Here is a 26280-nt window from a genome sequence, read left to right as displayed (position 1 = left end):
AATGGCGGAGAAAAGTTGGAAAAAAGTTGGAGAAAAGTCGGAGAAATATTTCTACCAGGGTTTTATTTTGTATCTGCCTTTTGTCCTAATCCTACATATATATATATAACAGAAGCAGTATATAACCAGAGAGTTTTTTAATCAAGACAACTTTAATGTTGGTAAAAATTAATGTTTATTCTTACTGGTGTTACTTTTATCTTGGTGGTCTTTACTCAAATAATCTGTTAAAACGTCACCAAATAAAGTTGGCACTGCATTTGGTTTTAATTTTTTTAAGCCATCCTGACGGTGTTGTTCATATTGAGATTCATCAAAATGTAGCTTTATAAATATTTTTGTAAATATTAATATTTTAACTTAAGGTACAACCGGCCAAAATGAAAAATAGTCTGAGGCTCATGAAATTAATAATTTAGATAAATGAAATAATAATGCATCTTTTTGTCAATTCAGTTTTTATGTTATAATACTTTTTTTTTTGTAATAATTATTCAAAGTTGACATAATTTAGAGAGGTTAAACATGGGCTCTTATGGGAGGAGGTGTTGGAAAATATCTACGAACTTAACAAAACAATACTTGTTTTGGTCTGACCTATCCCAAAAACTAATAGATAATAAAAGAAAAAATAAGGAATTTTTTGATATCAGGATGAAATGGGCTTATAAGACTAAATCTCACGTAATTAATAAAAATATAAGCTAAAAACACGATTTTTAGCAATTTTATGAGAACAAGTATTGAGGCTCTGGCAACAGCGCATTGGAGCGGGAAAATTTAAACAACAAATTGAGCAAAATTTAGCATCCATGTTTAGCTTTTACACAGAATACACACACATACATTCATAAAATAGATATTAAGATGGCGTCAAGATCAGTGTTGCAAACTGACAAAAAAAGCACTATTGCCGGGGTCATTACGAGAAAATAAAAACTAATTAAAATTGTTGAAATTACAATAATATGATATATTATGCAATAACATAGACGAAATGATAAGATTCTCTAGTAAAAAGTATTATTAATAAGCCACAAACGACCGAGAAAGATCCATTTTTTTAGTTATTTGGGGTTGGTAACGCAAAAACTATCCATGTAAAAGCATAGGCAGTATATTGAGGACACGCCCCCAAAAATTTTGGCCGGTTGTACCTTAATGTGTGACGAAATAAAACTTACCTCACATAACCTTAAGCTTGGTTTTATTTGGCTCACACCAGCAGCAGTAGCCCATTTTTGACGACGATCTGGATCTCTAGGAAAAGCCTTGAGGATTGTGGTTCCTTTTGATTGTTTTTTACCACAACCAATTGCACAACATTGATTTACCATATTTATTTTGTAAATTAATAATTAAATTTTCAATTGGAAATTTTTTTGACATGCCATACACTGTTTGTTTACATTATGTGGTGAACATTAGTAGTGGGGAATGGAATCAAACATGGCTGACCGCGCATGCGCACTGAGTCATGCGACGACCTGATCCCAGCCGTCTATTAAGGTACAACCAGAGAAAATTAAAAATAATAACGATTTCACGAATTTTATAGAGTAGATAATTGAAATAACGATACACCTTTTTCTTTAATCAGATTTTTTGTTATAAGATGTTTTTTTGATTAATTAACTGTTAAAGATGGTCCTTTTTTTAGAGGTTAAACATAGGCTCTTATGGAAGACGATGTTCGGTTTTACAATTATGTATTAACCCCATCGAAATACTTGAAAAAATAATGCCACATTTTCCAAAAACTAAAGGATGAAACTAGAAAAAAAGACGAAAAAACTTCACCTAAATTTAATATCGGCTATAATACTCAATTTTAATTAATAGAGAATAATAAATTTTTGTCTTTGTCTAAATACTTGATCGAGTGGAATAGTGAGAAACAGTATTCTCTTTCTAATCTTTCGTTCTTTTCGCACTCATGAATATATAATGTTTTTAGCAAACATCCGCCAGATGACTCTCATTTTGCCCTGGTTGTACCTTAATCTACAGACCTTGGTGTACACTGTACAGCGACAGTTTTCATGTAAACACAGATATAATTACGTATTTTCAATTGACCACAACGCTTCTATATTTAATTATTTAAAAAATTAGATTATTATTTTTTTTTTATATTTCAATTTTAGATGAAGCAAGCTTTTTACATTTTTGCAATTAATTATTTTCTAATATTTATGGCACATTACATAACTGTAATAAAAAAATAATTAACATATTTTGATACAGTTAATGTATTTAAATTTTTTTTATAAAAAACAAAGATGTATTTATCATTTTGTAAATTTAATAATAATTTCATTCTCTAGATTTACTGTTCCTGAAATTATCGATCAAAATATTTCAATCACTATCAAAACAACGAGTAATTTAAAATAAGTTTAACGAGTCAAGTTCCCGGGAAAAACGGTTTGTATACAACCATATACAACCATATACAACCATATACAATCATATACAAACATATACAATCGTATATAGATGTATATGGAAAGTTGATTATTTTAGTGACTTTGTATACAACCATATACAGTTGTATATAAGTTTATACAATCATATAAACTTGTATATAAGTTCATACAATTATATAAACTTATATATGAGGTATAAACTGTTTGTATACAACCATATACAACTATATACAACTATATACAACCATATACAACCATATACAACCATATACAACTATATACAACCATATACAACTATATACAACCCTATACAACTATGTACAACTATATACAATCATATACAACCATACAACTTGGTAGCTTAGTTTATTAATCTTGTATACAATCATATATGGTTATATACAAACATATATGGACATATGCAACTGTATATATTGTTACGTTTTAGGGTTAAAATAAATGATATCTCTCTTTTCTATTTAAATTAATCAAGAGGCACGGTAGTGCCTCGTGTCAAGTGTGAGAAAAAATATAATAATACCGAAAAAAAAAAAAAAATGAAAGCGCAAATAAACTACCGAGCCTTAATATACATCAAATAGAGGTAACCTCATCCCTCGCAAATTTTCAAAATTTATTTAAAATATGATGGTGAAGATAGAAATTAATGATTTTTATAATTTAACATTATATAGTATCAAGCTTTATTTTAAAAAAAAAACCGAATTATTTAGTAGTTTATTTCATTTTTAATAATTAAATGAATTTTTCAACTGTGCGTTTTTACGTTTTAGGACAGAAAAAATTTCATCTCTCTCATACTTTTTTATTACTCGTTATATCTCTCTCTCTCCTTCTTTATATTTTATCAATTTCTTTTGTTTCTTTGATGACTTTGAAAATATTTTATAAATACAAAACAAATGAGTAAATGTGTCAAAGTTACAAAACAATAATTTTGAGGCTGGATCTATTAAATTTGATATGACCAAATGACTTCACAAAAAGATGTGATATCACAACAAAAAAAAAAAAAAACAAAGTTTTTTTCTACAAAAAAGAGTCAAGTGTTCGAAATTGTCACTATAATTGTAAGTATTTTAATTTAGATATGACACTAAAAATTCAAGAAAGAAATATATATTTTTGACGCATGTAATTAAGTCTAAACTATTGAAAAAATTTAAACTTGACCTGATGTAAAATATATGTCTTAAATACTGAAACCTTATTTGAGAAACCAGGTGGGGTCAAGTTTAAATTTTTTTTCAAAGTTAACAATATGCGTCAAATCCTATATTTCTTTTAATTTTAGTGTCATATCTCTAAATACTACCCAGTTAGTGATTTCCACTTGACTCTTTAAAAACTTTTGTTGTGATAGGTCTTTATTCATTTGCTATTCTATTGCAACTGCAACTTAACTCTTTCTCTCATCTCTTTCCCGTTACTAAGGTCGTCATTTGTTATAAATTAATTCTATATTGTCTGTCTCTGTCTATCATATAGGAGGAGGGAATGATTAACTTCATATTCGTAACACTACCCTCCGCCCAATGAAGATTGTCGTCCCGACAATCCGTAACCTACAGCTCAAGAATGTTCAACAACCTGATTATATCAATCAGATCCCTGACCACTGGGGATTCTCGAGTTATCCTAAGATGTTGTTCAGTATTTACTCAAGGTTCAGGGGAAAACCCAATGTAAAAACCATGAACGAACAACATTTACAATTTTATTTCATATCTACAGTCAATTTTGTTCAGTCAATAGAATATCTTCATTCAATCTATCTTTTTTTTATTGATTTATTCTTCTCCTAGATATTTGTCTTCTCCTAGATGATTAATTGTATTTATGATTGCAATTTAATTATTCCTCCATGTAGTATAATATCAACCTAAATAAGTAAATTAAGAAAACCTAAAAAAAAATATAATTTGCATAATTATGGTTATTATTTATTCGTTTTCAAAGCGTCCTTTGAAAACAAACAACATCAATTATCATTTTTACTAGTATTTTAATCTGTGGTGTACACACATCAATAACCAAGTCACATTCATGCTCTTATACAGGCCATTGATGAGAATTTCTCATCAAAGGGACAACACGTCCGCCATGATTCCAAGGAATCATGCCAAGGCAGTATTTATCTATTTTAACTTGAACACCTACCTGAAACAAGGAACCTCAGTCCATCGAGGGCCATTTTTTTTTTTTTTTTTTTTTTACCTGAAACAAGAAACCTCAGTCCATCGAGGGCCATTTTTACCTTAAACCTTGTTTCCTACCTGAAACAAGGAACCTCAGTCCATCGAGGGCCATTTTTACGTTAAACCTTGTTTCCTACCTGAAACAAGGAACCTCAGTCCATCGAGGGCCATTTTTACCTTTAACCTTGCTTCCTACCTGAAACAAGGAACCTCAGTCCATCGAGGGCCATTTTTTAAAATTCCCATCTTACTTTTACTTGAAGTAACAATTTCTAATTTTTATTTCATGTATGCATAAATTCTGTTTACATGTAAACTATTTTGTTAATTTTATTTTAATGATTCTTTTTATTTTCATCACAACTATTTGCATAGTGGCCCAATTTTTTGCATTTGAAACAAACAATTCCGGATTTATTTTTATCAATTTTTCCTCCATTTGTTTATTATTTTCTTGATGTAAATTATTTCTTTAAATAACTGTATTATTTCTTCTCTCATTATTTTTCTTGATTCTTCTAGTTCCTTTCTGATTAAATTTCTAAATGCATTTAATTTATCGTCGAATTCTTGTAAATTTTTTGCCATTTTAATTCAGATGTTTGTCACTTTTTTAATATTGATTCAAATATTAATCACTTTTTTTTTTTTTTTATTAATCACGTTATTTTCTTTGTATTTTACGGAGGCTAGGAGCCATAGGCTCAGCCGCAGTCTTGAATTCATCGGCGAAAAAAAAAAAAAGCTCATAACTTACGAACTAAGTAACCGAAAGACTTCGTACTAGGCTCAAAAGAAGCGCATTAAAAAACTCTATCGCCCGCGTAATAGGTTTTTTGCTCTATTAATAATAGTTTTTAGTCAAAAAATTAAAATGTAAATTTTGAAAAAATTTTTTTTCTTACTTAAAAATTTGTGGTGTCTAAACTATCCATCGGAGAGTATTCATCACCAGAGGTTTTTTGTTCGTAAATCTTTTCTGTTTTATATTTCATTATTTTTAAATTATTAATTACGTAACTTAAAATAGTACATACGTTTTTATGTGAAAATTTTACTAGTTATAAAAATTGCGCAATAAATAACTCGACGCAAAATCATAGTAGAGACTTCGTATTAGGCTCAATTTATGTGTCTCAGAAAACTCTATCGCCCGCTTTGCGAAATTCTTTTCCATTTGAAATAGTTTTTGAGAAAAAAAACTATATAAAATTGAAAAAAAATTCTGATAGATTTTTTTCTCGAAAACCGTTATTAAGAGAAAAAAAACCTTTCATGCCGTCACTAGATTTTTTCGAGGCATAATTTGAGCTAATACGAACTCCTATCTTAATTATAACAAAAGTTATGGCTCGCCGAAAAAAACTGAAAAACGGCGCAATGAATAACTCAACGCAAAATCAAAGAGAGACTTCGTATAAGGCTTATTTTATGCGTCTGAAAAACTCTATCGCCCGCATAATGGGTTTTCCTCTATCTATAACAGTTTTGAGAAAAAAAACTTCAAAATTTGACAAAAAATTCGGATATTTAATTTTTTTGCTCGAAAACCGTTATCGAGAGAAAAAAAAACCCATAATGCCGTCACTAGATTTTTTTTAAGCGCATAATTTGAGCCTAATACGAACTCTCTATCTTGATTATAACAAAAGTTATGGCTCGCCGCAAAAAAAAACGAAAAACGGACCAAAAAATGTCATCATCGAGTTGAAATAAAATGTTTATAAGGCTCCAAAAAAAGTTTTGAAAAACTCTATTGCCCGTTTTTTTTTATTCTTTTTCGGTTGTAAAAAATATCGAGGAAAAAAGAAAAACCTTGAAAAAGAAATCTTCTTTATCGACTGTGTATAGCTAGTTATAATTTAAATCTAGTAATAATTGGTCTTACATTAAATCGTACAAACGGACAGTGTATATCAGCAGTCCAATTCACAGGGCAAATTTTTTACAATTTAGGGCTATTTTTTGCCGCTGATGGCGCTTGTAAAATTTTTTTTATATAGATTTTACATACAAAAGCTTCACAAGCGCCGCCAGTGGAGGAAAAAAGCCCCAAATTGTAATGCCCTGTGAATTGGACTGCAGGCTCAATAACATCCATGGTTATTTTTCTTTTCATTTTTTTTACCATTGGTAGTATTGCTTGTTCGTCGTTTCACGGTCAATTTTTTTTTTTTTCTTTAATATTCTTTGATGAATTTTTATTATTATTTTTTTTCTAAATCGAACATGTATTTTTGGTTTATAGTTTAAAAATATCTACAAATGTTTAGTTTTTTATTAATTGTAACTCGTATAACTATGTATTTTTTTTTTTAGATTCAATTATTTAAATTATATTCAGAACTATATATTTGTTTTTTATTAATTATAGAATAATTCCAAAATAACCATATTTTTTTTTTTTGTTTTATTTTAGAAATTTTATTGAGTTAGTAAAAAAAAAATTGCAATATTGACCTAGAATAAAAGATTAGGTGACTGTATTTTTTAAAATTTATTGATTCGTAAAAAGACTCTAAAAAATAATATTAATTATGCAATTTTTGAAATCATTAAGGTAATTAATTGTTTTTTTATTTTTAAGTTCATAACATGGTAATCTGTCTTACATATATCAACACTACGAAAATTTACATCATGCCACAAGACAATAACTACCAAGAAATTAGAATATTTGTAAAATACTATTGATCACGATATCAGCAATATGGTCTTTACATAATACTTGAAAGATGGAGTAATTCGAATAACACTCAGTTTTTAAAATGTTTTTATCCATCACCAAGTTTTTTCACGAGAAAGTTGAGAATATATCACAGTTAAATTTATGAAATGTAAAACTGAATTAAAAAAATTATCGATTGGAATCAACAAGCATTGAAGAAGTTATTAATGACAAGTCTTTTAATAAAATAAAAAATTTCCATAAAAATTATGATATAAAAACATAAATACAAAAAGCTTTTCGGTCAACAAACATTCACAAAATTATCTATGGAATCTCTGAACAAAACAGGAATGTGAAAAAAATTATAACACAGACAAACATATTATGCAAAAAAATATTGTTCAGTCAACAAGCATAGAAATTACTAATCGAAGGTAGATTTCGAAAATTGAAACCACCCAAGTGGAAAAAATATATTTAATTTATATTTAATGGAAATATAAATTAAATTTTATGGATATACAGTTTTGGACATACTAAAAGTAAATTTAGAAAAAATTTAGAACAAATATAAATTAAATTTAGAATATGTTCAAGTTTGGACATACTAAAATTAAACTTTTTCTAAATTTTTTCTTAATTTTTTTTTTATTTTTTGTAAATTTTTTTTAAATTTAATTTTCGTATGTTCAAAACTGTATATATTTTAAATTTAGTTTATATTTTTTCTAAATCTTTTCTAAATTTTTTCTGAATTTTTTCTAAATTTAATTTTAGTATGTCCAAAACTGTATATATTTTAAATTTAATTCATATTTTTTCTAAATTTTTTCTAAATATAAAATAAACATATTTTTTTCACTTGGGCAGAATAAAATCCACTCTGAAAGCAATACTCAGAAAATATGCATCGATTATATTCAGTAATATTCAGATACATTGAATTATTATATGTAAGCTGATTCTTACCAATGTGTACTTATAATATCGAAACGATTAGTTACACCTTCTTTGTTTCTTTTCTATAATCAGAATAAATTTTTAAATGCAAAAGTTTGGAATAAATTATTTAACCTTTTTTTGAATCTAAAAATTAAAATAAAAAATACAGTCACCTTAAGAAACGAAGATATTTTATTACTACTTATTGTAATATATTTTATAAAAATTCAAATAATTGTTAGTAAAATATCTTTGTATCCTAATATTATTAAAGAGTTGTATTTTTTATAAATCCGAAATTAATTGTAAAATTATAAAAAACGATTGAAATATTTGTAAAATAAAAGAAAATATAAATGAGAGATGCCGCGATACGATACGATACGATAATTGGCTGATTATCGTATCGTGTCGCAGATGATTGTCGTTATCGTATCGTGTCGTCCTAAAAATTCGTATTATCGTATCGTCATAGGTGTTGTCGTATCGTATCGGGTATTATCGACATGATCGACGATAATTTTTTGTTTGAGTATAATTTACAGGAAATTTTAAAATATTTTTGCATACAAAAACATTATAAAAGCAGGAAGAATTATCTTAAGGACAATAAGTAAATTACATGAATTATCTAAGTAAAAATTATTATAGTCAAAATTTATTATGTTTAAATTCATGGTTTAAAAGTTCATTGGCAAATAATATTGAAAAAAAACTTGAAAACCAAATTAAAAAAAAAATATTATAACACATGCAACAACGGTTTATATAATTTATATAAAATTATTATTAGTTATCATATTATTATAATTTATATTACTTTCATATTGTTAGATTAATATGTATCTAATATTATATGTTGCAGTAATCTATTTTTTCTTTAATTTAATATTTTCTGGAGTTTAACAATATGAAAATATTGCTTTGATTTAAATGTATATTTTTTCGACATTATCGCGATGACACGATAATTTTATCGGTTATCGTCAGTCAAATATCGTATCGTGTCGTGACGACGATACGATAAAAAATGGCATTATCGTATCGTTGTCGTCATTATCGTATCGCCTTGTCGCGATATTATCGATTATCGCGGCATCTCTAATATAATTAAATGTTTATAATTTTTATTGATCAATTAATTGAACATATCTGGAACCATGAAAAATGAAATCCCTTTTTTATTTTAGTATATGATCTATCTTACGGTAAATTTCGTTTTAATGATCATCTAAATATTTAACTAAAATTAAAATACCCAAGTGGAAAAAATATATTTAATTTATATTTAATGGAAATATAAATTGAATTTAATGGATATACAGTTTTGGACATACTAAAAGTAAATTTAGAAAAAATTTAGAAAAGATTTAGAACAAATATAAATTAAATTCAGAAAATGTTCAAGTTTGGACATACTAAAATTAAGCTTTTTCTAAATTTTTTCTTGATTTTTTTATATTTTTTGTAAATTTTTTTTAAATTTAATTTTCGTATGTTCAAAACTGTATATATTTTAAATTTAGTTTATATTTTTTCTAAATCTTTTCTAAATTTTTTCTAAATTTAATTTTAGTATGTCCAAAACTGTATATATTTTAAATTTAATTCATATTTTTTCTAAATTTTTTCTAAATATAAAATAAATATATTTCACATTTCCAATAGATATATTTTTTCCACTTGGGTATCTTTCTTTTAAATATACTTAATGTTATCGTTACTTAACAATTAAATTATATCTAAGCAATAAAAACAACAATGGCCCTAGCCGGAGTATTGAAAATTTTTAATTTTCAACGGGTAACGCGGGCCACACGCCCCAACAAATGTTACCAGATCTTTTTTATTTTTGATATTAATTCTGTGAGCGTTTCACTATTTTAAAAATAAAATAGAATTCAACTCAAATATCTTAATGAATTTATATTTTTATTTTATTATTTAATCCTTTCTTTCTATTTTATTTCTAATTTTTCTTCTGACACCAATGTTACGTTTTAGGGTTAAAATAAATGATATCTCTCTTTTCTATTTAAATTAATAGGTCTTTATTCATTTGCTATTCTATTGCAACTGCAACTTAACTCTTTCTCTCATCTCTTTCCCGTTACTAAGGTCGTCATTTGTTATAAATTAATTCTATATTGTCTGTCTCTGTCTATCATATAGGAGGAGGGAATGATTAACTTCATATTCGTAACAATATTTATATATATGTTTATATATGAATTTATAAAATCATATACAACTATATACAACTTGGTAGCTTACTTTATTTATCTTGTATACAATTATATATGGTTGCATACAAACATATATGGACATTTTTAAAATTATATACAATTTTACAACTCAGTAGCACATTGAAGACTGACCAACCTATGACTTGCTATCATCGATTTTTATTCGGGTCACTAAGACTGATTTTTTTTCATTCTTTCCATGTATATAAAAATATATTAAGAACCGCTATTATGTATTTAATATTGGAAGGGTGTTTGTTTAATAATATATAACAGCTACTTATTTTTTTTACGAAACGAAAATTTCAGGGATAAAAAATTTTTTTCATGAATTATGACAATACATTCCGGAGTATACGAAACAAATGAAATTTATATATCGGCCGATTGTTAGTTGATCCTTGGATTGCTATGATTATAATAAATATTTAAGTAGAACAAATTTTCCTAAATTTCGATTGTAGCTGCCGTGGTTAGGTAAGTAAGGCTCTGGAGTTTCAACCAGAAGATTCCGTGTTCAAGTCCCGGTAAAGTCAATATTTATGGTGTAATTTTTCGGTCAAATAAATCTTCAAATATATAAACAAAAAGATTTCATTGTTTAAATATTTATAATTTTTTTTTTTTTTTATGATATTAATAAATTTTCGAAAGTCACGGCATATAAACTTGTATACAACTATCTATGTTTGTATACAACCATTTTTGAATTTGATCTATAAATTCCATATATGGTTGTATACAACTGTATACAACTTAATAAATTTGTATACAGAAAATGGCGATATACAACTGTATGAGTTTGTATACAATCATAATGGTTGTATATGATTGTATATGGTTGTATACAAACCGTTTTTCCCGGGTTGAGTCATCTCAGTGAGATCAAATTATAAATGAAATAATATTTTTCAACTTTTAAAATTTTTTTTTATTAATAATAAATTGTTATACAAAATATTTTTAATTGTCTGACAACAATGATTCGTTTTTTTTATCGATTATTTATTGTCATTTGTAATGAGAAATTTGAGTCCACATGAAATGTTATTATCACGATAGAAAAACAAAATATATACATATAATAGAAACTAGTGAGACAAATATGTAACGACAAATTAATACAGAAAAAAAAAAAATGGTAATTTTTTAAATGTGTCGAGTGAACGACTGAATAAATTATTATGAAATAATTTGTTATCAATAAAATTATTAACAGCCACTTGGAAAATCCATATATCTCAAAAACGCATAAATGATTTTTTTATTTTACAATATTTTTAATTATTTTGTCATCCATTATTATTTTTAACTAGGTTTATTATTTGATGCGTTTTAGTTCTTTTATACTCAGCACAACAGTTTTATTTCAACTTAGTTTTAATCAACAATGATAATTTATTTAAAATAAAAAAAAAAATTATAATTCTAAACTTCGATATATATAAATTTATAATTAACATTCGTCAATGTCATATGACGACAACAACGATAATCAAGAAAATTGTAAATGTCCAGCACCACCTGCTTTGATTGAGAATAATATCCAACTCGTTGATTATATTTTCAAAGAGTTTATATATTTTGATTTGATCAAATGTGTTGTTAATATTTGATAAGAGAATAATAAATAATTGATCCAGCCAGTAAAAATAATAAGTGAGTAATTCTAACATCAGCAGCTTTCAATTTGTTCTCTTAGTCTTTTTTAACTGCAATGTAGATTTTCATTTGCAAGATTGACAACTTCAACTTTTATTCCATAGGGAGCGTAAATCTTTGATAAAGAAGATGATTGTTTTTTTCTGGCCAAAAAGTAATTTCATGGTTTATTTTAAACATTTTTAACCAGTTATGACTTGCTGAAAATTTTATAGGTTTAAATATTTTTTTGGCTTCAAGTCCCCATGTTTTAATTTTTTTATTTGTAATTATTTCTCTTTTCTGTTTGCTCTTAATGCACTTATTTAGAACCCAGTTATTTACACGATTCATTTTTTCACGATTAGTACCTCCTTGTTGAACATGTTTTTTCCATTTTTCAACTTGCTTGCGCAGTCTAATATTTTTACATCCACTTTGTTCTCTCAGCAAGTCTAATGACCAAGTTGGATTTTCTGTTGCCAATTTGACTACACGTTTTTTTTCTTCAAAAGAAAAGCCACTAGTTATTTTAATTTTACCATCACGCTTTTTACTTTGACTGAGGCTATTATCATTATCATCATCATCATTGTCATCAACATAAAGGTGGAAATCATCATCATCATCCTCAACATCAACATTGTCATCATTATCAAGGTAATTTCCGTCTATGGTAAAGCTTAGATCATCATCTTCTTTTGTATGAACACTATATTTTTTAGGAGCAAGTGATCCAGTACGAATTCTTGTGTTTTTTTGATAATCAACGTTTTCAATGATTTCATTCGAGCGACTTTGATTGTTATCTTTAGAAAAGTTGGAAATTTCATTTGACTTTATATCTAGTGCATATGAGTGATCGTTCCAGATATTAATTTTACTAACATCAATTAAATCATCTGACACGATTTCATCTTTAGTGGTTATATTGTCTTTTGTAAATAATTTTTTTTCCTTTTTAATATAAACAATTATATGTGATTTTTTAATTAAGTTTACATTTGAAGAAACAATTTGTATATTTTTAGCATTACTTGAATCATCACAGTTATTTTTTTTGTTATCTGAAATAGAAAATAAATTGAATCAAATGACAGTTTAATAAATTCAACATCATTTAAAACATACCTTCTTTGAACATCTTCTTTGAATGAATTTCATCAACTGATATTTTCCTTTTTTCTAATATCATCTTGTCTTGACTGTTGTCGATGTCAATGTTCACTTTGTCAACTTGCTGTTGTTTTTGTTGTTGATCCAATTGATCACAATTATCATCATAACCTGAATCACAAGTGGCTTCTGCTGTTACAATTTTTATTGATTCAACTTTTGATTTGTGTTCATTGGATTTTATAATTTTGTTGATAATTATCATCATGGCATCATACATGTCTTGACCATAATTTAATGACATCTTTGAAAATATATCGGTCTCACGTTCACTGAGATAATATTCTTTACTTTTCAAAAGTTCCCAACAAAAATTAAATGAGTCAGTAAACAATTCTTGATCAGTTGTCTCAAGCTGATGTTTATCAAATTGTTCCATCTTATCAATGAATATATTTTTTAAATTTTTTTTCTTAATCTATGTACTTTTTGATTGTTGTATTTGCAATGTTTACAATGTTTTTATTGTTGTTTCATACTTGAATACCTGTCAGAGAGTGCCGCGCAGTGCCGCGACTGTTTTCATGTAAACTATAAACACAGATATAATTAGGCATTTTCATTTGACTACAACGATTGTACATTGAATTATATTTAAAAAATTAAATTATATTTCATATTTTTATTTTTACACATGAAATAAGTTTTTTATATATTTTTGCAAACAATTACTTTTTAATATTTATGCCACATCACGAAAGTGTAATAAAAAATTAATTAACATTTTGATATAGTTCAATTATCCATTTTTTTTTTTTTTTAAATTGATCTATATAATATATATCAAATCCAATAATATTTTTGTTCTTTAGATTTACTGTGGCTGAAATTATTCATCAAAATATTTTAAATACTAGAGACACGACGTTGATGACGATGATGTCAATTAAAAAAAATGGTAAATGTCCAAAACCACAATACTTTTATTAAAAATAATATCTAAGTTGTCAATTATATTAATTATTATTATTTTTAAAAACTTTATATGTTTTATTCTAATTAAAAGTGCTATCAGTATCGATTGTTAACTTATTATTAAGTTATTATATTCATATATAGAAGATAAGAATATAATGATTAATGCATATATTAAAGAATACATATGAAAATTGAATATTCAAGACAATTATTTTTATAATTATATGAATTTATTCATAATAATCACTTGATCATTAATTTATGAAAGTATCTCAAAAATTAAATAACTAGAATTTGTTACTTATGTTGCGATGAAGTCTAATGATTGATCAATTATACTCTTTTTTTTTCAATATATTTTAAATCAATATTACTTTGTAATAATTTTTTGAAAATATGTTTATTTACTCGATTCAATTCCGTTTTATTGAACAAAAAATAACGCATTTATATATTTTTTTATATCTCAGCTATTATAACCAGCGACGCTTTTGTCGTTTTATTTTATTTATAGAAAGAAGAAAAAACTAATTTTTTATTATAATTTACTAATATTATTTTTTTAAAATAAAAATCAAATTGATTAAGCCAGTTTAATATGTAATCAATATTATGAAGCAGTATTATGTTAAAAGAAAAAATAAATTTGTATAAAATTTATATAAAAAAACAATACTGAGTTATTTTGAAAATTTTTAAGAGCATAAAATTCTTGCCAGATTGAGAAAAAAAAAATTAATGAGTTTCTATTGATTCATTAATTTCACGAGTCAAGTTGAGTTTTATTGTTATCAGTGATAAAGCCAAGATATTTGCTCAATATTTGAGAGCGAACGGTGAACACCTGGGAAATTATTTTGAAGAATAGAATTTAATTAGACTGTATTTTGTTTTTTCTGGATCCATTGGAAAAACTAGTGGCCTTACTTTCTATTGAAATCTCTAACAGTTTGTTTCCAATGACGGAGTTGACAAAAATTTTTAATATTAAAACCACTTTGTTCTCCAATGTCCAAACTCCAATGAGGATTTTCATTTGCAAGATTAACAACTTTAGCTTTTATTTTATAGGGAACGTAAGTGTACGATAAAGAATATGATTTTTTTCTTTGCATGTTACAATTAATTTTTAGATTATATGATTTACCAGTGATATCGTGGTTTTTTTTTTAAATTCTTAACCAGCCACCAAGTGCTGAAAAATTTCCAGGTTTAAATATTTTTTTTGCTTTGAGTTCCCATGTTTGAATTTTTTGATTTGTAATTATTTCTCCTTTTTTTTGGTTCTCAATGCACTTATTTACAACCCAGTTATTTAGAAGATTCATTTTCTGACGAAGAGTTCCTCCTCGTTCAATCTGTTTTTTCCACATTTCAACTTGAAGACGTTGTCTAATAATTTTACATCCACTGTGTTTTCTCAGCATGACCAAGTTGGATTTTTTAATGCCAATTTGACTACACGTGCTGTTTCTTTAAAAGAAATTTGATCACTCACTTTAATTTTATTTTCAAGCTTTTCATTTTGATTGAGGCCATTCCCAAAAACATTATCATCATCACCATCATCATTATCATCATCAACATCATCATAATCTTGAGTATTATGATGATGTTTTATACTTGAAGGATTTTTAACAAATGAAACACATGAAACTAATAAGGAAAAACCGGCCAGAGAGTGTCGCGACTAGCCGCGACAGTTTTCATGAAAATCATGAACAGAGATATAATAATAACGTATTTTCATTTGACCACAACAATTTTACATTTAATTATAAAAAAATTAAATTATTATTTTTCAATATTTATGCCACATTAAATAACTGTAATAAAAAAATAATTTACATATTTTGATGCAGTTGAATTATTAAAATTTTTTTCATAAAAAAACAGATAAGTATATTTATCATTTTTCGAATTTAATAATATTTTTAAATATTAAAGACAATAAGATTTAATAATAGTATAATAATTAATGAATGTAGAAGAATACTTATAAGAATTATATGTTCAAGACAATTGTTTTACAGATCAATATTTGTTTGCTGACGAAAAAATACGAGCCTTAAAAATTAAGTTGAAATGAAATGGTACGAAAATATTATAAATCCAGTCCAGATTATCGGAATCATATTCGAAATTATAATACATAGATATTATATAGCAACGGCAGATGCTTACTACCTATTATTTTTGTTCGAAAAAACAATATTTATATAAATATTTATTATATAGAAATAAAAAAAAAAAAAACATCTAATTATGACAATTGAAATTTCGATACTCGGTTATAATCTCCATTGAGGAAAAATATATATTTAAAAAATTCTTTTTAATTGGTTTCAGAAAATTAGTTTAAAAAAAAATTGATAAAACAGTCAAATGGATTTTGTCAATCGGTTACATATACTGCATCGAAAAAATTATATTAAAAAATAAATTCATGTGTAGTATTTTTAAGAATGAATTTTTTGATGTTCCACATGAATCAAACTTGGTATTATGTAAATCATCTTCAATACTACCTAAACCTTCATTTGCACTTTTTTCAAAATATTACATGCCAGCAAAACTTCGAATACTTTTTGAATGATATTTTATACTTGTATAAATATACATTATTATTTACATCTATATATTTATTAATAATTTTGTTTCTTATATTTGCTGTTGTTGTGATTATTGATCAAAATTTTTCAAATACTAAAGACGATAAGAATTTTTCATGGTATAATAATTAATGAATATAGAAGAATACATATGAAAATAATATATTCAAGACGATTGATTTGAAATTATATGAATTTATTAAGAATAATTCGTTAAACATATATTTATAAAAGTATTTTTGAAATTATGTAACTAAAATTTGTTACTTCTGTTGAAATGAAATCCAATAATTGCTCAACGATCATTATCAACTAGTAAAAATAATTAGCGAATAATAAATTTTCCAACATTGTCAACTATTCAACCTTCAAATTTGCCCTCATTCGCTTCTGTCTCGACTTGAACTTGCATTTTTACCTTCATCATTCACTCGATACCTTACTGAAGTAGACTTAAATTTTTCAGGGACTTTTAATCCAGTGGCCTTTTTTTTATTGAAATTGTTCACAGCGTATTTCCAATAGTAGAGTTGATTAATAGTTTCAAGATTATCACAACCACTTTGTTTTCTCAGCATTTTCAAACTCCAATGGGGATTTTTTTTTTTGAGAGTTACAATTAATTTTTAGATTTTCTGGTTTACCAGTTATTTTATGATTTATTTTTAACTTCAATAACCGGCCATCACTTGCTGAAAAGTTTATAGGTTTAAAAATTATTTTGCTTCAAATCCAAATATTTTAATTTTTTTATTTGTAATTATTTCTCCTTTTTTTTGGTTCTCAATGCACTTATTTATAACCCAGTCATTTACAAAATTCATTTTTTCACGAATTGATCCTCCTTGTTTTTTCCACTCTTCAACTTGACTGCGCTGTCTAATACCTTCACATCCACTACGTTTTCTTAACCAATCTAATGACAGAAATCTAATGAAGAAATTCCGCTAACTATTTTAATTTTACCTTCACGATTTTTATTTTGATTTTGGCTGTTATCATCATCATAATCATCATCACCAGCATCAAGATGATTTTTGTCGGCGGGAGAGCTTAGTTTATCATCTTCTTCTGTATAAACACTATATTTTTTAGAAGCAAGTGATCCAGTACTTATTCTTGTATTTTTTTGATGATCAACATTTTTAATGACTTTATTCGAGCGATTTTGATTATTACCATTAAATAAATTGGAAATTCCATTTGACTTTATTACTGGTCCTATTGAGTGATCGTTCGAGTTATTCATTTCATCAACATCAATTGAATCATCTGTAACTGGCAACATTTCATCTTTAATAGTTATACTTTGTTCTATAAATGATGTTTCTTCCTTTTCAATAAAATCCATCATATGTAATTTTTCAATTGAGTTTTCATTTAAAGAAGTAATTTGTATATTTTTAGCATTACTTGAATCATCACAGTTATTTTTTTTGTTATCTGAAAAATAAAATAAATTGAATTATATGACAATTCAATAAAATTCTTAACGTTATTTGAAACATACCTCCTTTGAATATCTTCTTGGAATGAATTTCATCAACTGGTATTTTTCCTTTTTTTGATATGATCTTGTCATCACTCTTGTCGATGTCAATGTTCACTTTGTCAACTTGTTTTTGTTGTTGTTGATTTAATTGATCATAATTATCATCATAACTTGAGTCACGAGTGGCTTCTGCTGTTACATTTTTTATTGATCCAACTTTTGATTTTTCAACTACAACTTTGTATTCATTGGATTTTTTAATTTTGTCCATAATAATCTTCATGGCGTCATACATGTCTCGACCATAATTTAATGACAACCTTGATAATATATTGGTCTCATGTTCACATAGATAATATTCTTTTTTTTTAAAAGTTCCTAACAAAAATTAAATGAGTCAGTAAACATTTGTTAATCAGTTGTCTCGAGCTGATGTTTATCAAATTCTTCCATATTATTAATGAATATAATTTTCAAATTTGTTTTTTTTTAAGTTATTTATATATTATGATTGTTGTATTTGCAATGTTTACAATATTTCTATTGTTTTTTTTATACTTGAAAGATTTTTAATAAATGAAACATATGGAACTAATAAGAAGAAACCAGCCAGCCAGCCAGAGTGAGCTAGAGAGTACCGCGACGGTTTTTATCTAAACACAGATATAAATATGTAACAATTATATTTTATTATATAAATAATATAAAACAATTGTATTTCCACTATTCAAAAAATTAGATTATTATTTCTCAATATTTGTGCCACATTAAATAACTGTAATAAAAAAATAATTTACATATTTTGATATAGTTGAATTATTCAAATTTTTTTTATAAAAATCAAAGATATTTTTCTTTTTTTAAATATAATAATTAATAATAATTTTGTTTTTTAGATTGACTGTTGTTGAAATTATTGATTAAAATAATTGAAACACTAATGATACGAGAATGAGGACAATGACGATGATGATAATGAAAAAAACCGTAAATGTTCAACACCACCTTATTTTAATTGGAAATAATGTCCAAGTTGTTAATTTTATTTCAATTAAATGTGTTATCTTCAAAACCTTTAATCTTTAAAATTAGATAACTAGAATTTATTACTTTAGTTAACGATTATTATCATCAGTAAAAATAATTAGTGAGTGATTAATTTTCCAACATTATAGTCTTCAACAATTAGTATTACAATAACGGATCATTAACATAACATAACAACTTGATAATGATTGATACAACCAGTAAAAATAATAAGTGAGCAATTCTAACATCAGCAGCTCCAAATTTGCCCTCGTTTGCCTCTGTCTCCACTTGAACTTGCATTTTTATCTTCATCATCTTCTTATTTTACTAAAGTAGAATGAAATTTTTAAATTATCATTTTTTTGAAGTGGAAAGACTAGTGGCCCTTTTCTTATTGAAATTACTAACAATGTGTTTCCAATTGTTAAGTTGACAAATGTTTCCAAGATTATTACAACCACTATGTTCTCTCAGCCTTTCCAAACTCCAATGTGGATTTTCATTTGCAAGATTAACAACTTTAATTTTTATTTCATGGGGAACAAAAATTCTTGAGTATGAGGATGATTTTTTTCTTTGCATGTTGCAATTAATTTTGAGATCATTTGGTTGACCAGTAATTTCATGATTTATTTTCAACATTCTTAACCAGCTATCACTTGCTGAAAATTTTATAGGTTCAAATATTTTTTTTGCTTCAAGTCCCCATGTTATAATTTTTTCATTTGTAATCACTTTTCCTTTCTTTTGGTTCTCAAAGCACTTATTTATAACCCAGTTATTTAAGAAATTCATTTTTTGACGAACGGTTCCTCCTCGTTCAATCTGGTTTTTCCACATTCCAATCTGACACCGGTCTTTAATATTTTTACATCCACTGTGTTCTCTTAACATATTTAATGACCAAGTTGGATGTTCGCGTGCCAATTTAACTACACGTGTTTTTTCTTCAAAAGAAATTGCATCATAAACCTTAATTTCATTCACAAGATTTTCATTTTGATTTAGGCCATTATCATCATCATCATCATCATCATTATCAACATCAATATCATTACTATCAGGGTCATTTTCGTCAGTGGTAGAGCTTAGTTTATCATCTCCTTCTGTATAAAAATTATATTTTTTAGGAGCAAGTGATCCAGTACGAATTCTTGTGCTTTTTTGATGATCAACATTTTCAATGACTTTATTGGAGCAACTTTGATAATAATTATCAAATAAATTGGAAATTTCATTTGACTTTATTTTCATTCCAATTGAATCATCAATCGAATCATCTGTAACTGACAACATTTCATCTTTAATAGTTATACTTTCTTCTATAAATATGTTTTCTTCCTCTTCAATGAAATCAGCCATATGTAATTTGTCAATTAAGTTTTTATTTGGAGAAGCAATTTGTATATTTATAGCATAACTTGATTCATCACAGTTATTTTTTTTGTTATCTGTGAAATAAAGTGAATTGAATCAAATTACAATTCAAGAAAAATCCTAACATTATTTAAAACATACCTGCTTTAAACATCTTCTTGGAATGAATTTCATCAACTGATTTTTTTCTTCTTTTTGATAACATGTTGTCTTGATTGTGAACTTTGTCAACACGTTGTTGTTGTTGTTGTTGTTGTTTATTTAGTTGATCAGAATTATTGACATAACCTGAGTCACGAGTGGCTTCTTGTGTTACAATTTTAATTGATTCAACTTTTGATTTCTCAACTGCAACTTTGTGTTTATTGGAATTTATAATTTTCTTCATAAATATCACCATGGCCTCATACATGTCATGACCGTAATCTAATGACAGCTTTGAAAATGTATTGGTCTCACGATCACTGAGACAATATTCTTTTTTTTTTAAGAGTTCCCAACAAATATTAAATGAGTCAGTAAACAATTGTTGATCAATCTCTTTGAACAGATGCTTCTTAATTTGTTTCATCTTATTAATGAATATATTTTTCGAAATTGTTTTTCTAAATTATGTATGTACAATGTTTATAATGTTTTTATTGTTGTTTTATACTTGTACTAATACATAAGATTTTTACTAATAAAACACTTGTACACACTTGTAAGTTGGAACTGATAATCAGCTGATATATAGAGAGAGAGTTTCCATGAAAACGATAAACAGACGTATAATTACGTATTTTCATTTGACCACAATAATTGTATTGATATATAAATATTCAAAAAATTAGTTAATTTATTTTTTTTTAATTCTTATTTTTACATGAAATAAGTTTCTTACATTTTAGCAAACAATTATTTTTCAATACTTATGCTTCATCTCATAACTGTATACTAAAAAAATAATTAACATATTTCGACACAGTTGAGGTATTCATATTTTTTTCATAAAAAACCAAGTTATAAGTACTTATCATGTTTTAGATTTTTTAATAATTTTGTTTATTAAACTTACTGTTGCTGTGATTATTGATCAAAATTTTTTAAATTCTAAAGAGACGACGACGATGACGATAATGATAATGATGAAAATCCAAAAAATCGTCAATGTCCAACACCACAATACTTTAATTAAAAATAATATCCAAGTTGTTTAATTATATTAATTGTTATTATTTTCAAACAGTTTATATATTTTATTTTAATTAAATTTGTTATTATTAATAACTTATTAATAAATAATAAGAATATTATAATTAATGAAATAAAAGAATACATATAAAAATTAAATATTCAAGACAATTGTTTTAATAATTATAGGAATTTATGATTAATAATTACTTGAACATTTATTCATAAAAGTATCATTAAAATCAGGTAACTAGATTTTGTTACATTTGGTGTGAAGAAGTCCAATGAATGATCAACGATCATGATCAACTAGTAAAAATAATTAGTGAGTAATTAGTTTTCCAACATTATCAGCGTCTTAGTTCGTATTTAGTCTTCAAATTTGTCCTCGTTTACCTCTGTCTTCACTTGAACTTGTATTTTTATCCCCATCATTATCTTGATACCTTACTGAAGAAGAATTAAATTTATCAGAAACTTTTGATCCAGTGGCTCTTTTCTTCTTAAAATCATTAATTGAGTGATTCCAATAGTAGAGTTGATTCATAGTTTCAAGATTATTACAACCACTTTGTTCTCTCAGCACTTTCAAACTCCAATTGGGATTTTCATTTGCAAGATTAACAACTTTAGCTTTCATCTCATGGGGAACTCTTGAGTATGAAAATGAATTTTTTTTTTGAAAGTTACAAATAATTTTTAAATTATCTGGTTTACCAGTAATTTCATGGTTTTTTTTTAACTTTGATAACCAGCCATCACTTGCTGAAAAATTTACGGGTTTAAATATTTTTTTTGCTTCAAGCCCCCATGTTTTAATTCTTTCATTTGTAATCATTTCTCCTTTTTTTTGGTTCTCAATGCACTTATTTAAAACCCAGTTATTTACACAAATTGTTTTTTCACGAAAAGATCCTCCTTCTTGAATATGTTTTTTCCACACCAGTTGCAATGTTTACAATATTTTTATTGTTGTTATATATACTTGAAAGATTTTCAATAAATGAAACATATGGAACTAATAAATAGAAACCAGCCTGCAGAGTGAGCTAGGGAGCACCGCGACAGTTTTCATGAAAACCATGAATAGAGTAGAGATATAATTAGGCATTTTTATTTGACTACACAATCGACAACTATTTAACTGTAATAAAAAAATAATTAACATATTTTAATATAGTTGAGATATTTAAATTTTTTTTATAAAGAACAAAGATAAATTTATCATTATCTGTATTTAAGAATAATTTTGTTTATTATTATTAGATTTACTATTGCTAAAATAATTGATCCAAATATTTTGAATATACTAAAGACAATAAGAAATAATAATAGTATAATAAATTATTATTAATAATTAATGAATACAGAAGAATACATATGAAAATAAAATATTCAGGACAATTGTTTCAAAAATTATATATTATTAATAAGTTAAACATTTATTTATAAAAATATCTTTGAAATTAGGTAACTAGAATCCGTAACTTATTTGTGTAATGAAATCCAATGATTAATCAACAATCATGAACAAAAAAAAAAAAAAAAAAAACAAGTTGATAATGATTGATCCAGCCAGTGTAAATAATAAGTGAGTAATTAATTTTCGAACATTATCAGCTTTGTAATACTCTAGATATTTAATCCTTAAATTTCTCCTTGTTTGCCTTAGTCTTCACTTGAACTTGTATTTTTATTTTTATATTGTACTCAAGTAGAATTAAATTTTTTAGAAACAGTTGATCCAGTGGAAAGACTAGTGGTTTTTTTTTTATTGAAATTTTTAACAACTTTTTTTTTCAATTCTACAGTTGATTCATAGTTTCAAGATTATTACAGCCAGATTGTTTTCTTAGCATTTTTAAACTCCTATGTGCATTTTCGTTTAAAAGATTCACAACTTTACTTTTGTTGTGATGAAGCCCAATGATAGATCAATGATAATTATCAACCAGTAAAAATAATGTGAGTGAGTGATTAATTTTCCAACAATTTCAGCTACGTAGTTCTTATTTAATCTTTAAATTTGCCCTCATTTGCATCTGTTTCCACTTGAACTTGTATTTTTATCTTCAATTTTATATTAGACTGATGTAGAATTAAATTTTTTATAAACAGTAGATCCAGTGGAAAAACTATAGTAGTCTTACTTTCTATTAAAATCTCTAACAGTTTGTTTCCAACGACTGAGTTGCCTATAATTTTCAATAATAAAACCACTTTGTTTCCTTAACATGTCGAAACTCCAATGGGGATTTTCATTTGCAAGATTAACAATTTTGACTTTTATTTCATTGGGAACGTGATTCCTTGATAAAGAAAATGATCTTTTTTTTTGCATATTACAATTAATTTTTAGATTATTTGGATAACAGTAATTTCATGGTTTTTTTTAAAAATTGTTAACCAGCTACAACCTGCTGAAAATTTTATAGTTTTAAATATTTTTTTTTGTTTCAAGTCCCAATGTTTTAATTTTTTTATTTGTAATTATTTCTCCTTTTTTTTGCTTCTCAAATTATTTTAAGATGATATTATTATCTTCAAAAACTTTATATATTTTATTTTAATTAAATGTGTTATTATTAATTACTTACTTATTAATGATTGGTAAAGGTATAATAATTAATGCATATAGTAAAGAATACATATGAAAATTAAATGTTCAAGACGATTGTTTTAAAAAATTTTATGAATTTATTGATAATAATTAGTTGAACTTTTATTTATGAAAGTATCTCAAAAATTAAATAACTAAAATTTGTTACTTTTCTTGTGATAAAATCAAATGATTGATCGACGATCATTGACAAAAAAAAAATAACTTGATAATGATTGATCCAGTCAGTAGAAATACTTAGTGAGTAATTAATTTTTCAACATTATCAACTATTTAATCTTCAAATTTCTCCTTTGAACTTGCATTTTCATCTTCATCATCTTTGTATTTTACTGGAATAGAATTGAATTTTTAAATTTTCAATTTTTTTCAGAGGAAAGATTAGCGGCCCTTTTTTTATTGAACTTACTAACATCCTGTTTCCAATTGTTAAGTTGCCAAATTTTTTTAATATTATTACAACCACTTTGTTCTCTTAACGTTTCCAAACTCCAATGTGGATTTTCATTTGCAAGATTAACAACTTTAACTTTTATTTCATGGGGAACAAAAATTTTCGAGTATAATAATGATTTTTTTTTTTGCAAGTTGCAATTAATTTTTAGATTATTTGGTTTACCAGTAATTTCGTGATTTATTTTGAAAATTCTTAACCAGCCATCACTTGCTGAAAATTTTATAGGTTCAAATATTTTTTTTGCTTCAAGTCCCCATGTTTTAATTTTTCCATTTGTAAGTATTTCTCCTTTTTTTTGGTTCTCAATGCACTTATTTATTACCCAGTCATTTACCAAGTTATTTTTTTCACGAGGAGATCCTCCTTGTTCAATCTGTTTTTTCCAACGTTCAAGTTGACAGCGTTTTCTGATAGTTTTACATCCACTGTGTTTTCTTAGCATACGGAATGACCAAGTTGGATTTTCTAATGCCAATTTAATTACACGTGCTCTTTCGTTGAAAGAAATTTCATCAGTTACTTTAATTTTTTCATTTTGATTTAAGTTATTATTATCATCATTATCATGATCATCATCATAATCATCATAATCATCATCGAGATGATTTTCGTCTGCGGTAGAGCTTAGTTCATCATCTTCTTCTGTATAAACACTATATTTTTTACAAGCAAGTGATCCAGTACTAATTCTTGTGTTTTTTCGATGATTACTATTCTCAATGACTTTATTTGAGCAACTTTGATTATTACCATTAAATAAATTGGAAATTCCATTCGACTTTATTTCGAGTCCAATTGAGTGATTGTCCAAGTTATTTATTTTATCAACATCAATTGAATCATCTGTAACTGGCAACATTTCATCTTTAATGGTTATACTTTGTTCTGTAAATAATTGTTCTTCCTTTTCAATAAAATCAATCATATTTAATTTTTCAATTAAGTTTTCATTTAAAGAAATAATTTGTATATTTTTAGCATTACTTGAATCATCACAGTTATTTTTTTTGTTATCTAAAAATAAAATAAATTGAGTAAAGATACAATTTAATGAAAATATTAACAACATTTTTAATATACCTGCTTTAAACATCTTCTTGGAATGAATTCCATCAGCTGATATTTTTCTTTTCTTTAATATCATGTTGTCATCAATCTTGTTGATGTCAATGTTCACTTTGTCAACTTGTTGTTGTTGTTGATCCAATCGATCAGAATTATCATCATAACCTGAGTCACCAGTAGCTTCTGCTGTTACAATTTTTATTGATTCAACTT

At 25.9% G+C, this 26280-nt stretch overlaps 1 protein-coding gene across 1 annotated transcript; it reads right to left on the bottom strand.

Moving 5' to 3' along the window:
• Positions 1-2193: 2193 nt before the first annotated feature.
• LOC122860569 (probable ATP-dependent helicase PF08_0048) lies at positions 2194-21152 on the bottom strand. The gene is made up of 9 exons (XM_044164436.1): positions 20894-21152; positions 20667-20826; positions 20434-20576; positions 20183-20322; positions 17875-18187; positions 17670-17770; positions 13377-13703; positions 12494-13105; positions 2194-2211 (listed from the first exon to the last, which is right to left on the bottom strand). The coding sequence occupies exons 1-9, from the start codon at positions 21150-21152 to the stop codon at positions 2194-2196; spliced, it is 2073 nt and encodes a 690-aa protein (XP_044020371.1).
• Between the last annotated feature and the right edge of the window lie 5128 nt (positions 21153-26280).

This window comes from Aphidius gifuensis, linkage group LG1 (assembly GCF_014905175.1).
Source record: "Aphidius gifuensis isolate YNYX2018 linkage group LG1, ASM1490517v1, whole genome shotgun sequence".
In the NCBI taxonomy this organism is placed as follows: domain Eukaryota; kingdom Metazoa; phylum Arthropoda; class Insecta; order Hymenoptera; family Braconidae; genus Aphidius; species Aphidius gifuensis.
The sequence above is the reverse complement of the archived record's forward strand: the minus strand, read 5'-3'. Positions and strand labels throughout refer to the sequence as shown.

Coding starts and splice junctions, on each gene's coding strand:
- LOC122860569 (XM_044164436.1), bottom strand. CDS start 21,152: ATGGTGATATTTATGAAGAAAATTATAAATTCCAATAAACACAAAGTT. Junction 17,771..17,874: donor CAAAAATCATCTTGATGCTG/GTGATGATGATT, acceptor TTCTGTCATTAG/ATTGGTTAAGAAAACGTAGT. Junction 13,704..17,669: donor TTCGTGAAAAAATGAATTTT/GTAAATGACTGG, acceptor TTCATTGATAAG/ATGGAACAATTTGATAAACA.